Source organism: Corythoichthys intestinalis, chromosome 2, assembly GCF_030265065.1.
Source record: "Corythoichthys intestinalis isolate RoL2023-P3 chromosome 2, ASM3026506v1, whole genome shotgun sequence".
NCBI lineage: Eukaryota > Metazoa > Chordata > Actinopteri > Syngnathiformes > Syngnathidae > Corythoichthys > Corythoichthys intestinalis.
In genome coordinates, this window is record NC_080396.1 from 7,130,134 (window position 1) to 7,148,748 (window position 18,615).

Here is an 18,615-nt window from a genome sequence, read left to right on the forward strand (position 1 = left end):
TAAAGGAAGCCTCTTCTGAAGACGGTACACAAGAAAGCCCGCAAACAGTTTGCGAAGACATGTCAACAAAGCACATGGATTACTGGAACCATGTCCTATGGTCTGATGAGACGGACGGGATTTCTTGTGTACCGTCTTCAGAAGAGGCTTCCCCCTGGGGTGACAGCCATGCACACCAATTTGATGTAGAGTGCGGCATATGGTCTGAGCACTAACAGGCTGACCCCACCTCTGTAATCTCTGCAGCAATGCTGATAGCACTCCTGTAACGAGTCACATGACATTTTGGAGGGAAAATGACAAGCAGTACTCAATTTGGACATTTAGGGATGTACGTAGTTTCTTGACAAGGCGCAGAAGGATAAATTGCTTCGGCAACAACCTCTAACACGTAGCCCTGGGAAAAGGGCGAAGTGTCATATGTCACCACATAAAAATGTTTTGATTTGTTATTTATTACACCGTCCCTTGTACTGTGGGTAAACTGCAGCTTTTGAAATGCGTAAAAAGGTTGTCCGCCCAATTGCCTGCCTGAGCGGTCCACTGTCAAAGCCAAGGCAGTCCTGCAAACACTCAAGCTGCTAATTGGAGCAATCCAACCCTGTGGTTTTGCGTGTGTGAATGTGAATGACTAATGAGGACCTCAATGCTCACAAAAGATATGCTGATTAGGGTCAGATGACCCTTCTCTGGTTACAAAAGGAATTTGTATCAACTGATCCACCTTTGGTAGTTCTAGTGTTAAAGGCTAAAGCAATATTGCATATTCTCTCTCAGCCAAGATAAATGGAAAAAAAATCTTACCGTGTGTTAGAAAACAAGCAAGCCTGGAGCGCAGCCTGGCTTGAACAGCATCAATGTTTTGATGCCTTTGGTAGTGAATGAGTTTTCTCTCAGTCACGGTTGATGGTCAGGGTGGGAGCGGAAATCATGTCGCATGAGTGACATAACCCAAACACTGCTACGATGCAGGCTGACTAACTACACGTACAAAAAAAATGTCACAGAATTGTGAACGTATGACGGAAACTATGGTGCATTTTAGTTATTGTCTTGTCATCGTCATTAAAAATTGTTCGTTGACAAAATATTATCTCGATCGTTTTGTTATAACACCAATTTTGCATTGTTTGAATTTTTGAGACATTTCAAGTTGGAATGGTAGAATTTGTAAAAGTGCGTGGACAGTGCAGCGAGTTGAAAAAGTGAACGGGAAGCAAAATACGAATATTATATTTTTGGGAGTTTATCTTTGCAAAGCATCCCCGAAAAAAGGGCATATGTCTGCCATGGACACTGTGCTGTTTGAATAGTAAAGCTAAACTAGTTAGGACCAAACGGACTCAAAATGCCTCAGTCAACATATGCCTCTGGGACAGTTAAGTGAACATAACCAAACCTGTTTCTGAGCAAAGGTGGTTCAAGTTGACCTTAAAGAGGCATGTGACCAAGTGCAGTCCGAACACTTAATTCTAAGAGAGCAGAGGAAGGTAATCTCACTATCCAATTAGACAGACTGAACAAATCGACTCGACTCTTGCAATTTCCAGTGGTGGAATGTAAGGAAGTAAATGTACATTGTTACTGTATTTAAATATTTTTGTGTACAGTGTATCGCAAAAGTGAGTACACCCCTTGCATTTCTGCAGATATTTAAGTATATCTTTTCATGGGACAACACCGACAAAATGTCACTTTAACACAATGAAACGTAGTCTGTGTGCAGCTTATATGTATAATAGAGTTCATTTATTTTCCCCTCAAAGTAACTCAAAATATAGCCATAAATATCTAAACTCCTGGCAACAAAAGTGAGTACACCCCTTAGTGAAAGTTGTCTATATTTTGTGTGACCACCACTATTATCCAGAACTGCGTTTACTCTCCTGGACATGGAGTTGACCAGAGCTTCACAGGTTGCCACTGGAATGCTCTTCCAATCCTCCATGACGACATTGCGGAGCTGCCGGATACAGTATTTGAGACTTTGCACACCTCCACCTTCTGCTTGAGGATCTCCCAATGATGTTCTATTGGGTTCAAGTCTGGAGACATGCTTGGCCAGTCCATCACCTTTACCCTCAGCCTCTTCAGTAAAGCAGTGGTCATCTTGGAGGTGTGTTTGGGGTCATTGTCATATTGGAACACTGCTCTGTGACCCATTTTCTGGAGGGATGGGATCATGCTCTGCTGCAGTATTTCACAGTACATGTTGGAGTTCATGTTTCCCTCAATGGAATGTAACTCTCCAAGACCTGCAGCACTCATGCAGCCCCAGACCATGATATTCCCACCACCATGCTTGACTGTAGGCATGACACACTTATCTTTGTACTCCTCACCTGGTCGCCACCACACATGCTTGAGACCATCGGAACCAAACAAATTAATCTTTGTCTCATCAGACCATAGGACATGGTTCCAGAAATCTATCTGCTTTGTTGACATCTCTTCAGCAAACTGTTTGCGGGCTTTCTTGTGTACCGTCTTCAGAAGAGGCTTCCTACTGGGGTGACAGCCATGCACACCAATTTGATGTAGAGTGCAACGTATGGTCTGAGCATTAACAGGCTGAACCCCCTACCTCTTCAGTCTCTGCAGCAATGCTGACAGCACTCCTGTGATGATCTTTCAAAGAAGACATTTGGATGTGACGCTCAGCATGTGCGCTCAGCTTCTTTGGACGACCAACCCGAGGCCTGTTCTGAGTGGACCCTGCTCTTTTAAAACGATGGATGATCTTAGCCACTGTACTGCAGCTCAGTTTCAGGGTGTTGGTTATCTTCAAGCAGCGCAACAATACATCTTTTAAGATCCTCAGAGAGTTGTTTGCCATGTGGTGCCATATTGGAACTTTCAGTGACCAGTATTAGAGCGTGTGAGAGCTGCACTACAAATTTGAACACACCTGCTCCCTATGCACACCTGGACCTAGTAACACTAACGAGTCACATGATATATTGGAGGGAAAATGACAAGCAGTACTCAGTTTGGACAATTAGGGATGTAGTTTCTATGGGATGTACTCACTTTTGTTGCCAGGGGTTTAGATATTAATGGCTATATTTTGAGTTATTTTGGGGGGAAAATAAATGAACTCTATTAAATATGATGAACACAGACTACTTTTCATTGTGTCGAAGTGTCATTTTGTCAGTGTTGTCCCATGAAAAGATATACTTAAATATCTGCAGAAATGCGAGGGGTGTACTCACGTTTGTGATACACTGTAAGTAATTTTTTTGCTCCTTTATCAGCCACTGGCAATTCCTCATTTCTTGTTGACACTGAGAAGACTATTAAAACACTACACTAAAGTCAATTTGCTGTGTAAATGCAAGTAAAATTACAGGTCAAAAGGAAAAACAGTAACTAATTTGAAATTTAAGCAGCATATTGTCTTAGATGTTGTAAAACATTCAGAAACATGTCTGACCAGTTGCAGAGGACCAAAGTTGTTTGAGCAGCGCATTATGTAATTGTACTTACCAAGCTCTTACTGTAATTAACTTACCTGACATGCTGGTGCGGGTTCAGTATCGAATAGGTTTACAGGGAGCGCCCGCTATTCTAAGGACAGAGCACTGCTGCTAATAGCAAAAATCCACGTGTAACTGCTTTCGCTTTGCCTGGTGGAGTTTTAACATTTCATTTTTGGATTTATTGCTGAACTTTACTGAGGGGATGCTTCGCGAAGCAATGCTCCCAACATACAGTCCCTGACAAAAGTCTTGTTGCTTATCCATTTTGTAGAAACAATTGCTAATAACCTACTTTTAATTATTCAATTGGTTTCAGAAATGGATCATATGAAAGCTAAGACCCTCCCAAACGATGTTGAATGTACAAAAATATATTTGTTTCACTGAAAAAAGATTTATCATTTAATGAATACATAAAGGTCAAATTTTGGCAGGACAAAAGTTTTGTCGCTTACAGAAAGTAGTGTGGAAATTGATCATAAAAAATGTACTTCAAATACAAAAATGTGTTACATAACATAAGCGAATTAAGTAGTGGTGCTGTGAGATCCAAATTTAATATTTTGTATGACTTCCATGCGGTTCGGCAAGGATTCATACAATTTATTGATGAAGTCATCAGGAACATCAAACAATGCAGTCTTGCATGCCTCCCGAGTTCATCAACAATCTTGGGATTCGTCTTCCATGCTTCCTCTTTCATCCTGTTCATGCCTGGAAGATCTAGATCTTCTTTGCCTTGAGGAACTTTGAGTTACATATTAGGGTTGTTCCGATCGTGTTTTTTTACTCCCGATCCGATCCCGATTATTTTAGTTTGAGTATCTGCCAATCCCGATATTTCCCGATCCAATTGCTTTTTTTTGCTCCCGATTCAATTCCAATCATTCCCGATAATTTTCCCCCATCATATACTGTATATTTTGGCAATGCGTTAAGAAAAAAATGAATAAAACATGGACAAATATATACATTCAACATACAGTACATAAGTATTGTATTTGTTTATTATGAAAATAAATCCTCAAGATGGCATTTACATTATTAACATTCTTTCTGTGAGAGGGATCCACGGATAGAAAGACTTGCAATTCTTAAACGATAAATGTGACTTTGTATATTGTGACTAAATATTGCCATCTAGTGTATTTGTTGAGCTTTCAGTAAATGATACTGTAGCCATTTAACTGTTTTGCCCAAATACATGATGGGAATTGCAACTATGACTGTGCGAAGTGGCACCAATTGATATATCTTCTCAGCGTTGGAAAGTAACATAGGGTGTTAAGGAAAAGATCAACCACTACCGTTCTTCCCTACATTGCCTCCCACGATATTTCTAATTGTTGAGAGAGGGATTTTAAGGCTTTAGTCAATTAAAAAGCGGCTCCAGAGACTGCCAAAATTTTTTACGTTGCCTGTTAGCTCTATATATATAGGTCAAACTGCGCCATTATAGATTAAGCGCGACAATGCGTTAGTGGGTCGTGCAGCACATGCGTTAATTTGTAATGTTAAATACAATTAGAAAACGATTTAATCAAAAAATATTTATATATTAAAAAAAGGCATGTCCGATATTTTTTTGCCGATTCCGATACTTTGAAAATGACGTGATCGGACCCGATCGATCGGGATGCCGATCGATCCATCTTTAGTAGATATTCAAGTGTGCGATGGAGCGCCATCCTGCTGCAGAATTTGTACCTTTTTATGGTTAGGAATGTAAGAGGCAGTTAAGATTTGTTGATATTTCAGACTATTTATGTTACCTTACTCCCTGCAGATGTCTCGCACACCCCAAACTGGATGTAACACTAGACCTTGATTTTGCCACCATCAAACTTCACTGTTTTCTGAGTGAATCTCGGATCCATGCAGGCTCCAGTAGGTCTCTTGCAATATTTGCGGCGACTGTGGTGTAATTCAAGATTCATCTGAAAAATCCACCTTTTGCCACAAAACTGTCAAGTTTGGTAGTGGCAAAATCATGGTCTGGAGTTACATCCAGTATGGGGGTGTGCAAAAGATCTGCAGCGTGGAAGGCAACATAAATTGTCTTAAATATCAACAAATCTTAGCTGCCTCTTACATTCCTAACCATATAATGGGACAAATTCTCCAGCAGGATGGTGCTCCGTCGCATACTTCAATCTGTACCTCAAAGTTCCTCAAGGCAAAGAAGATCAAGATCCTCCAGGACTGGCCAGCCCAGCCCAGTCACCAGAAATGAACAGGATGATAGAGGAAGCATGGAAGATGAAAACCAAGAATGTTGATGAACTCTGGGAGGCGTGCAAGACTGCTCTCTTTGAATTTTCTGATGACTTCATTGATAAATTGTATGAATCCTTGCCGAACCGCATGGATGCAGTCCTTCAAGCCCATGGAAGTCATACAAAATATTAAATTTGGATCTCACAGCACCACTACTTAATTCACTTATGTTATGTAACATATTTTTGTATTTGAAGTACATTTTTTGTTCAATTTTCACACTACTTTCTGTAGGCGACAAAAATTTTGTCTTACCAAAATTTGATCTTTATGTCTTCACTAAATGATCTTTTTTCAGTGAAACAAATATATTTTAGTACATTCAACATCATTTGGGAGGGTCTTAGCTTTCATATGAGCCATTTCTGAAACCAATTGAACAATTAAAAGTTAGGTTATTATTAGCAATTGTTCCTACAAAATGGATAAGCGACAAGACTTTTGTCAAGGACTGTAGAGTGTGTCGTATGGTCTGAGCACTAACAGGCTGACCCCCCACCTCTTCAATCTCTGCAGCAATGCTGACGGCACTCCTGTAACGAGTCACATGAAATTGGGAGGCAAAATGACAAGCAGTACTCAATTTAGACATTTAGGGATGTAGTTTCTAAGAGGTGTACTCACTTTTGTTAGATATTAATGGCTATATTTTGAGTTATTTTGGGGGGGAAATAAATTAACTCTATTAACTATTATATAAGCTGCACAAAGACTACTTTTCAATGTGTCAAAGTTTAATTTTTTTCCCAGTGTTGTCCCATGAAAAGATATACTTAAATATCTGCATAAATGCAAGGGGTGTACTCACTTTTGTGATACACTGTATTCATTAAGGTTGTCCCCTATTCCACCACGTGATCGGAAATGGGGCCCGATCACATCCTTTACAGAGAATTCAGAATTGGTTGAAAAAAAATCGTGTTTCATAAAAATATTCATTTTAGGGCTTTCAAACGATTAAAATTTTTAATCGAGTTAATCACAGCTTAAAAATTAATTAATCATAATTAATTGCAATTCAAACCATCTATAAAGTATGCCATATTTTTCTGTAAATTATTGTTGGAATGGAAAGCTAAGACAAGACGGATATATACATTCAACATACTGTACATAAGTACATACTGTATTTGTTTATTATAACAATAAATCCACAAGATGGCATTAGCAATTATTACCATTCTTTCTGTGAACGGGATCCACATTTGAGTGTTGACTTCACAACGTACGAGACCTCTGATACTTTGTCTTTTGTGACTAAAATACGCAATCTAGTGTATTTGTTGACCTAAACGAAATGTTTGAATAGAGTTTGACCAAAGTCTGAGTATTATTTTGCATAGCTATTTTGATTGGGAATGCCAGTTCTCTTTGCATTGAGCGCTTTTCTTTTTTGTGAACATTTTTTTTTTGAGAGATAGGAATATTATTTTTGTTGTGCTTTCAGTAAATGATACTGTAGCGACTTAACTGTTCTGCCCAAATGTATGATGGGAAGTTGGGCAACCGTGACTGTCAGTGGTGGCTGCAAATGGTATATCTTTGCGTTGTGTTCAATACAGGGTGTTAAGAAAAAAATAATCTCCAGTCAGTCTTCCCCACGTCGCTCGCCACAATAGTTATAATTTTTGTGAAAAAGATGCCAAAGCTAATGACAATAAGTACCGCAGCCCCAATGAATGTTCACTCCACTCGCTTGTCTCTGCTTCTTAGCTCTCAATATACATAAAACGACGCCATTGTAGTCTGTTCGCGTCAATGCATGAGTGGGTCGTTCCGCGCATGCATTAAAAGCGTTAAATATTTTAACTAGGGCTGTCAAAATTATCGCGTTAACGGGCGGTAATTAATTTTTTTAATTAATCACCTTAAAATATTTGACGCAATTAACACACATGCCCCGCTCAAACATTAAAATGACAGCACAGTGAAATGTGTACTTGTTGTGTTTTTTGGAGTTTTGTCGCCTTCTGCTGCCGCTTGGGTGCGACTGATTTTAAAGGCTTCAGCACCCATGAGCATTGTGTAAGTAATTATTGGCATCAACAATGGCGGGCTACTAGTTTATTTTTTGATTGATAATTTTAAAAATCTTATTAAAACGAAAACATTAAGAGGGGTTTTAATATAAAATTTCTATAACTTGTACTAATATTTATCTTTTAAGAACTACAAGTCTTTCTATCCATGGATTGCTTTAACAGAATGTTAATAATGGTAATGCCATCTTGTTGATTTATTGCTATAATAAACAAATACAGTACTTATGTACCTTATGTTGAATGTATATATCCATCTTGTCTCATCTTTCCATTCCAACAATAATTTACAGAAAAATATGGCATATTTTATAGATGGTTTGAATTGCGATAAATTAATTTTTAACTTGCAATTAACTCGATTAAAAATTTTAATCGTTTGACACCCCTAATTTTATCGTAATTAATTTAAAAAATTAATTATTATTAATTTAAAAAATTAATTACCGCCCGTTAACGTGATAAATTTGACAGCCCTAATTCATTTATATATATTTAAGGGCTACAAAGCATTACATTGCTGAGGTATTGGATCGGAACTCTTTATCGGCAGATGCTCAAAATCATATGATTGGGAAAACCATAATTTTAATTTAATTAGATGCTGGTTAGCTTTAGCCTCAGCACTAACACAGACAGTAAGTAGAGTTTTTCAGCCAACATCAGAAATATGCTCAAACTCTATACTCATTTACATAAATGTTTAGAATGCTTGCTGGTTGAACATGTCAACTGACCACTTTTGTTCTGCAACTTTCAGGCTCACAGTGCAACCGGAGATGTCTGCATGATGAATTATGAGGAGGCCGATGCTGAAAATGACAGTGAACATCCAAGCGACACCGGCACAAATGAGTCAGGAAACAAGGAAGACACAACAGAGGTGGACAGGAGCATGGTATCAGATAATGTGCTGCTACATCAGTTCACCAAGAGCTCAGTGGAGTCCCAGCAGGGCTCCTTGGAAGACTGAACTTTGAAAGTGACTCTTAGCACATTTACTCATTCACAAATTTATTACCGTATTTTCTGGACTGAAAGTCGCACTGTTATCATAGTCTGTCTGGGACTGACCAGAGGTGGGTAGTAACATGTTACATTTACTCCGTTACATTTACTTGACTTTTTGAGAAAAAGCACTTCTAAGAGTAGTTTTACAAAGCCATTCTTTTTTACTTCAGTAGAACTGTGATGACGAAAAGCTACTCATACTCCGCTACTTTGGGCTAAAGTACAACCCCTAGCAAAAAGTATGGATCCACCAGTCTCGGGACGAGCACTCACTCAGACATTTTATCATGTTGAAAAAACTCAGATAAAATGCTTGGGGGAAAAAATGAATTAGTTCAAAAATGCAACTCTCCTCAAACACTGAAAGAAATGAATAAAAAAAAGTAAAGGTTACTTATATAGAGCAAGTGCAGGGAAATATATATGGAATGGAATCATAAGAAACTAACAAAGAAATAACAATCAAAACACATCTCTAGTATTTAGTTGCACCACCTCTGGCTTTTATGACAACTTGCAGTCTCTGAGGCATGGACTTGATGAGTATTCTTCATTAATTTGTTGCCAATTCTCTTTGATTGCAGTTGCCAGATCATCCTTGTAGGGTGGGCCTTGCTGTGAATCATTTTTTTCAATTTCCACCACAGGGTTTCAATAGGGTTGAGATCTCATCTATTTGACATTGACTGGATGAGTCTTTCTCCAAGGTATGCTTTAACATTTTTAGCTCTGTGGCATGATGCATTTTCATCTTGGAAAATGACAAACAAATTTTCAATTGAATGAATAAGAAAGCTGTCTACAATTTCGATGTAAACTTGTGAATTTATTGAAGATTTAACCATAGCCATCCCCCCAGTGCCTTTGCCTGACATGTAGCCCCATATCATCAAGGGCTGAGAGAATGTTGATGTTTTCTTCAGGCAGTCATCTTTGTAAACCTCACTGGAACAGCACCAAACAAAAGTTCCAGCATCATCACCTTGCCAAGAGTCAAGAATCTGCATTGGACAAGGTGATGATGACATGGAGCTCCATATCATCAAGGACTGAGAGAATTTTGATGTTTTCTTCAGGCATCCATCTTTGTAAATCTCACTGGAACAGCACCAAACAAAAGTTCCAGCATCATCACCTTGTCAAGACTCAAGAATCTGCATTGGACAAGGTGATGATGACATGCAGCCCCATATCATCAAGGACTGAGAGAATTTTGATGTTTTCTTCAGGCAGTCATCTTTGTAAATCTCACTTGAACCGCACCAAACAAAAGTTCCAGCATCATCACCTTGTCAAGAGTCAAGAATCTGCATTGGACAAAGTGATGATGACATGCAGCCATGCAGCCCCAAATCATCTAGGACTTAGAGAATTTCTATGTTTTCTTCAGGCAGTCATCTTTGTAAATCTCACTGGAACAGCACCAAACAAAAGTTCCAGCATCATCACCTTGTCCAATGCAGATTCTCGACTCTTGACAAAGATGACTGCCTAAAGAAAACATCAAAATTCTCTCAGTCCTTGATTATATGGGGCTGCATGTCAGGCAAATGCACAGGGGAGATGGTGGTGGTTAAATCTCCAATAAATGCACAAGTTTACATTGAAATTTTAGACCGCTTTCTTATCCCTTCAATTGAAAAAATGTAATTTCCCAAAATGACAATGCATCATGCCACAGAGCTAAAACTGTTAAAGCATACCTTGGAGAAAGACTCATCCAGTCAATGTCATGGCCTGCAAATAGCCCAGATCTCAACCCCATTGAAAACCTGTGGTGGAAATTGAAAAAATGATCCACAGCAAGTCTCCGACCTGCAAGGATTATCTGACAACTGTAATCAAAGAGAGTTGGCACCAAATTGATGAAGAATACTCATCAAGTCCATGCTTCAGAGAGTGCAAGCTGTCATAAAAGCCAAAGGGGGTGCTACTAAATACTACAGATGTGTTTTGATCGTTATTTCTTTGTTTGTTTCTCATGATTCCATATATATTTCCCTGCACTTGCTCTATAAAAGAAAAATATACTGACCACCACAGTGTTTTTTTATTCATTTCTTTTAGTGTTTATGAATGCTAAAGAGTTGCACTTTTTAACTAATTCATTATCTTTTCAAGCTTTTTATCTGAGTTTTTTCTACATGATAAAATGTACTTTTTGCTAGGGGTTGTAGTAGTTACATTTTTCCTGTTTATCTTACATATTAGACTTTTTTTTATTTTTTTTTGCCACCGATGCCAACAGTAGCATATCCAGTTTCACGAATGAGACGTCACAAGAATAATCACATGATTCCATTATAACAATCAGACTCAAACTCGCCATTATATGATCACGCCGGCCTGTTCAATCACGTGGCATCTTTAAAGCACCGTAAAAAAATTAAGTAATTGAAAGAGCACTGCCATCAACATGACTCGCAAGTGTGGATTTTAACCTCTCTCCCAGTTTTTAAGTGGCACCGGTTCACCATGGAAAACCGCCGATATGGTCCTTTTAATTTCATAATAGGAGCTCTGAAGGAACTACTCACTATTTAACTCTTTAAAATTGGAACAATTTTCTCCGCTAGAGGGCACTCATGCTCTTTGGACGAATGATGCTGCAGTTCTGTATTTTTTTCTTTGGCTCAAATTCTGTTTGTTTGTTTTTTGGTGTATTTATTTGTCTTAATGTGGTTATGTAATGGGTTATTGTACCGTATAACAAAAATAAGTTAATATAAATTTGTGATGAGAAAAAAATTAACATTGCTTAAAAATAAAAAAATAAAGGAGTTACTCACAATGTTACTCAGTACTTGAGTATTCCTTTCACCAAATACTCTTTAACTTGAGCTTGAGTACATTTTTGGGATGACTACTTTTACTTTGAGTAATATTATTTTGAAGTAATGTTGCTCTTACTTGAGTAAACGTTTTGGCTACTCTACCCACCTCTACTTGTGACTCATAATAATCACAATAATATTGAAGTGCGACTTATATACAGTAATGATAAAAAATTGAACTTTCCAACCTCTGAAATTTTATATCAGCTGATCTTGGAGTAATCATGACCCACAACCAGAGCGCAATCTTAGCTGGATGGTGATTGAGAAGCCAAGAAATGGGAGCGCTCTCACGGCAAAGCCGATATTTATATTTAAAGTATACTTCATCAAATATCTATAATAATGACGGCTACTAACTACAGCTAAGCGAATCTAATGGGTCGTGCTATGAAATTTGAATAAAGCGGATGAAATGGACGTTGTTGTCCTGAAGTGCTGCAACATTGTAGCTTGCTAGGCAAACGTTAGCCTATGTTAGCACGATTCAGTTCTTTTGACCTGTTTGCTCTTTTGTTGCTAAAGTAATAGTTTTGACCATGTGTGAGCTATTTGGTAACAAATGGTGGACGACATGCAGTACTTTTTCCTGAAAAATTGTTACTTATAGTCCATGACAAGTCTTGTCTCTTATCCGTTTTGTAGAAACAATTGCTAATAACTAGGGTTGTTCCAATCATGTTTTTTTGCTCCCGATCTGATCCCGATCGTTTTAGTTTGAGTATCTGCCGATCCCGATATTTCCCGATCCGATTGCTTTTTTTTTTTGCTCCCGATTCAATTCCAATCATTCCTGATCATTTTTCCCGATCATATACATTTTAGCAATGCATTAAGAAAAAAATGAATAAAACTCGGACGAATATATACATTCAACATACAGTACAAAAGTACTGTACTTGTTTATTATGACAATAAATCCTCAAGATGGCATTTACATTATTAACATTCTTTCTGTGAGAGGGATCCACGGATAGAAAGACTTGTAATTCTTAAAGGATAAATTTGACTTTGTATATTGTGACTAAATATTGCCATCTAGTGTATTTGTTGAACTTTCAGTAAATGATACTGTAGCCATTTAACTGTTCTGCCCAAATGCATGATGGGAAGTGCAACCATGACTGTGCGTAGTGGCACCAACTGATATATCTTCTCTGCGTTGGGAAGTAACATAGGGTGTTAAGGAAAAGATCAATCACTACCATTTTTCCCCACATTGCTTCCCACGATATTTCTAATTGGTGAGAGGGATTTTAAGGCTTTAGCCAAATAATAAGGGGCTCCAAAGACTGCCAAAATTCTCTCTACTCATTTTACGCTGCCTGTTAGCTCTATATATAGGTAAAACGGCGCCATTATAGATTGAACATGACAATGTGTGAGTGGGTTGTGCAGCGCATGCGTTAATTGCATTAAATATTTTAACGTGATTGATTTTTTTTTAAATAATTACCGCCGTTTACACGATAAATTTGATAGCCCTACTTTAAGCCAAAACTTAAGACTCTGGATGAATGAGACATTTTGTCTGTAACGTTAAATACAATTAGAAAAAGATTTAGTTAAAAAATATACATATATATTAAAAAAAGGCATGTTCGATATTTTTTTGCCGATTCCGATACTCTGAAAATGACGTGATCGGACCACATCTTTACTAATAACATGACTTTTAATGATTCAATTGGTTTAAAAAATGTCTCATATGAAAGCTAAGAACCCCCCAAATGATGTTGAATGTACAAAAATATATTTGTTTCACTGAAAAAAGATTTATCATTTAATGAAGACAAAAAGGTCAAATTTTGGCAAGACAAATGTTTTGTCGCCTACAGAAAGTAGTGTGAAAATTGAACAAAAAATGTAATTCAAATACAAAAATATGTTACATAACATAAGCGAATGAGGTAGTGGTGCTGTGAGATCCAAATTTAATATTTTGTATGACTTCCATGGCCTTGAAGGACTGCATCCATGCGGTTCGGCAAGGATTCATACAATTTATTGATGACGTCATCAGGAACATCAAAGAAAGCAGTCTTGTATGCCTCCCAGAGTTAATCATCATTCTTGGGTTTTGTCTTCCATGCTTCCTCTTTCATCCTACCCCAGACATAGTCAATGATGTTCATGTCTGGTGACTGGGCTGGCCAGTCCTGGAGGAGCTTGATCTTTTTCCACTGCAGCAGAGCTCCACGAGACGTGGTCTCCTAAAGTCCCCGTGTCAACCAGAACAGTCTGTCGAATTCTGTCTAGAAATGGCCTCCATGATCGAATCAGTGCCCAGAAACCAGCATCAAACAAAAGGCAATTAAAAACCGTGTGGCATTTGCCAAGGCCCACAGCCTGTCAAAAGGATGGACGCTGGAAATGTGGCAAAAGGTGGATTTTTCAGTCGCCACAAATATTGCAGGAGACCTACTGGAGCCTGCATGGATCCGAGATTCACTCAGAAAACAGTGAAGTTTGGTGGTGGCAAAATCAAGGTCTGGGGTTACATCCAGTATGGGGGTGTGTGAGAGATCTGCAGGGTGAAAGGCAACATAAATAGTCTGAAATATCAACAAATCTTTGCTGCCTCTTACATTCCTAACCATTAAAAGGGACACATTCTGCAGCAGGATGGTGCTCCATCGCATACTTCAATCTCTACCTCAAAGTTCCTCAAGGCAAAGAAGATTGGCCAGCCCAGTCGCTAGACATGAACATCATTGAGCATGTCTGGGGTAGGATGAAAGAAGAAGCATGGAAGACGAAACCCAAGAATGTTGATGAACTCTGGGAGGCATGCAAGACTGCTTTCTTTGATGTTCCTGATGACTTCATCAATAAATTGTATGAATCCTTGCCGAAGCCCATGGAAGTCATACAAAATATTACATTTGGATCTCACAGCACCACTACTTAATTCGCTTATGTTATGTAAAATATATTTGTATTTGAAGTACATTTTTTGTTCAATTTTCACACTACTTTCTGTAGGCGACAAAACTTTTGTTTTGCCAAAATTTGACCTTTGTCTTTATTAAATGATAAATCTTTTTCCAGTGAAACAAAAATGTTTTTGTACATTCAACATAATTTGGGATGGTCTTAGCTTTCATATGAGCCATTTCTGAAACCAATTGAATAACTAAAAGTCAGGTTATTAGCATTGTTTTCTACAAAATGGATAAGCGACAAGACTTTCGCCCGGGTCTGGAGTCTGATGTGACGAAATTAGGCATTTTGTTTTGTGTTTCTTTGTTCTCATCGATTTTTAGTCCGGAAAATACGGTAGCCACAACACTGATGCACTTTATTTCTCTGCTGTTGGAGTCTGACATAAAACTTGAAACAACAATCCAGCCAAGGGCGTAGGTTTGCAGCGGGACAGTAGGGACATAACACTTCCAACTTTTCAGGATGCTTAACTTGTCCCCACCAATTTTTAAGCAACCATATTAGCATTTTATAATGAGTTCAGTTAGATAGGTAATTTAGATTGCCTTCCCATATGTAGTAAGGATACAATTGACCCTACAATTATTAAGTGAATTATTTTCATTATGTTAAGACTTATATTTACCCCTTTTTCACTTGCTGAGTGTGCTAGTCCATTTTCCCCCCTCAAACTCACGTTTGATTGGCTGATAACACACATGCACTGACCTGACGAAAATCCAAATCGTTTTTTTTTTTCAGCCAGCAGCAGCCACTATAAGTACTGTAAAAACACATCAATGTTATGGAGGTGGGGAACACACCACTAATTTAGCTACTGAAATTTTGCTAGAACCTGCATCAGAGTTTGCATAACATTACACTGTGTGAATTTGCTAACCTGCAAAACTCAAGTAGGAAGCTGCTTAGAGAGAAGTGTCCTCCACTTTTGTATGTGTTTTCTGCTGTTAACGTTATTTAAACTGTGAGAAATGTAGTGAACCGAGGTTTACCCCCTTCTACCCAATTTTCATTTTTATTCTGTTTATGTGGTCTTCAAGCAACACTTGGTAACTTTTCAGTTTTGGTCGATTTTAGGAACGCTGGTGGACAAAAGTGTTTTTTTAAGACTGCGTTTCCCATGAGGACCAGCGCATAGTGTCTTCCTATGAGGGGCGTAACAGAAAATAATTAAGAAGCACTGGTGTAACTCAATACAAATTTATTTTGCAATGATCAGTCAGCCTATCAATTAATTAGGTTCATATTCGTGAGAAATGTAGCCCTGACCCCCGTTCACCCAATCTGTTTGGTCTTATTAATGTCCCGTCCCAAGCAAAAAGTGTACATGCATGTTATGTTGTTATATCGTCCCTACCAATGTTGAGCCCAAACCTACACCCTTGAATCCAGCCCACATTTTTCAATTATAGCGATAGATTTGTACATTTTGAGGTTGTTTCTTGAGTAAGAATGTTGTATTTTTTAAACTTTTCTATTCAATCATGTATAGCCATACTATGTTGTACTGATACAGCACTAAAAAATTCATCGGTGTCGGCAAGTGCTGGGAAATAATCTGACACAATATGTACATTCATACAGCTCCACACGGCGGTGTGAAAAAATGTGCTCATCGCCCTTCCCAAGACGACAAAAGCTATCCAATCGTGTGGCGACCAGTAATTGTTCTGTTGTGAATTGCACTGAGTATATCACTAGTATATATCCAAGCCATTTGAAGTGGGAGAGTTGGCAGCAAAAGAACGACGGTTCATTTGCTGCCACCCTCTCACTTTAAATGGATTGGACACCTAGCGCCATCAATGGCAGACAATGAGCTAAATAGATACAATTTGTTCTGTTCTGGAAAAGATGTACCCCCCCACCATTTAGTTTATCAGTAATAGACGTCCAATCCATTTGAAGTGGGGGGTTGATAGCGAATGAACGAACGTTTATTCACTGCCTGATTGGACATCTTGCGCCTTCAATGGCAGACAATTTAAGCTTAGTTGTGTTGAGCAAGCTATGATAGCATCTACTTTACATTCAAGTGAGTATGCAGGAAAAAAAATTATTTCATGTATACGAAAAATGTAAAATTACATTGTATCAATACAGTATCGGCCGATACCACATTGTGGAGTTGGTATCGGGAGCCAAAAATTAGTATCAAAGCAACACTACTTGAGAATCTCTCAATGTAATTGTAGTTCCTTATTCATTATTTTTTTGTGTATATTATGTGAAGTACCATGTATCACAAAAGTGAGTACAACCCTCGCATTTCTGCAGACAATAAAGTATATCTTTTCATGGGACAACACTGACAAAATGACACTGTGACACAATGAAAAGTAGTCTGTGTGCAGCTTATATAATAGAGTCAATTTATTTTCCTTTCAAAATAACTGAAAATATAGCCATTAATATCTAAACCCCTGGCAACAAAGTGAGTACACCCCTTAGAAACGTCATCCCTAAATGTCCAAATTGAGTACTGCTTGTCATTTTCCCTCCAAAATGCCATCTGACTCGTTAGTGTTACTAGGTCCAGGGGTGCATAAGTAGCAGGTGTGTTTAAATTTGTAGTGCAGCTCTCACACTCTCTCATACTGATCACTGAAAGTTCCAACATGTCACCACACGGCAAAGAACTCTTTGAGGATCTTAAAAGACGTATTGTTGTGCTACATGAAGATGGCCAAGGCTACAAGAAGATTCCCAACACCCTAAAACTGAGCTTCAGCACAGTGGCTAAGAGCAGGGTCCACTCAGAACAGGCCTCGGGTTGGTCGTCCAAACAAGTTGAGCACACGTGCTGAGCATCACATCCAAATTCTTTCTTTGAAAGATCGTCGCAGGAGTGCTGTCAGTATTGCTGCAGAGATTGAAGAGGTGGGGGGTCAGCCTGTGAGTGCTCAGACCATACGCCACACTCTACATCAAATTGGTGTGCATGGCTGTCACCTCAGGAGGAAGCCTCTTCTGAAGACGGTACACAAGAAAGCCCGCAAACAGTTTGGTGAAGACATGTCAACAAAGCACATGGATTCCTGGAACCATGTCCTTTGGTCTAATGAGACGAAGATTAATTTGTTTGGTTCCGATGGTCTCAAGCATGTGTGGTAGCGACCAGGTGAGGAGTACAAAGATAAGTGTGTCATGCCTACAGTCAAGCATGGTGGTGGGAATGTCAATGTCTGGAGCTGCATGAGTGCTGCAGGTGTTGGAGATGGAAACATGTACTGTGAAATACTGCAGCAGAGCATGATCCCCTCCCTTCAGAAACTGGGACGCAGAGCAGTGTTCCAGCATGACAATGATCCTAAACACACCTCCAAGATGACCACTGCTTTACTGAAGAGGCTGAGGGTAAAGGTGATGGACTGGCCAAGCATGTGTCCAGACTTGAACCCAATAGAACATCTTTGGGGGACCCTCAAGCGGAAGGTGGAGGTGCGCAAAATCTCAAATATCCGGCAGCTCCGCAACGTCATCATGGAGGATTGGAAGAGCATTCCAGGGCAACCTGTGAAGCTCTGGTCAACTCCATGCCCAGGAGAGTAAAGGCAGTTCTGGATAATAGTGGTGGCCACACAAAATATTGACAGTTGACATGTTGTACTGTATGTTAATATTGACAACTTTCACTAAGGGGTGTACTCACTTTTGTTGCCAGGAGTTTAGATATTTATGGCTATATTTTGAGTTATTTTGAGGGGGAAATAAATGAACTCTATTATACATATAAGCTGCACACAGACTACGTTTCATTGTGTTAAAGTGACATTTTGTCAGTGTTGTCCCATGAAAAGATATACTTAAATATCTGCAGAAATGCGAGGGGTGTACTCACTTTTGTGATACACTGTATATCTTTTGTTGATTTTGAAAGCTGGCACTAACCTTACTAGCTGCTTAAATGTACAAATATGGAGCACTTCATCTTATGAGTGTAAACTGATTATTTGTTAAGAAATGGTGACATAAACAACAAACTGTAGTTTTTCGCTTTCAAGTCAAGTCACGCTTGTGTGTCTA

General features: G+C 38.7%; 1 protein-coding gene across 9 annotated transcripts in view; it reads left to right on the plus strand.

Annotated features, from left to right (window-relative positions):
• Positions 1 to 9,179, plus strand: part of rp1l1a (rp1 like 1a) — a 49,548-nt gene extending 40,369 nt beyond the window's left edge. For 5 of the 9 annotated variants that reach the window (XM_057829899.1, XM_057829900.1, XM_057829902.1 and 2 more), the window contains one exon: positions 8,559 to 9,178. In XM_057829899.1, the coding sequence (XP_057685882.1) occupies positions 8,559 to 8,771 (213 nt within the window). In that variant the 3' untranslated portion in view covers positions 8,772 to 9,178. Of the gene's footprint in view, positions 1 to 8,558 lie in introns of all 9 variants that reach the window. The other 4 variants (XM_057829903.1, XM_057829906.1, XM_057829908.1 and 1 more) reach the window with 1 other exon arrangement.
• Positions 9,180 to 18,615: the final 9,436 nt, after the last annotated feature.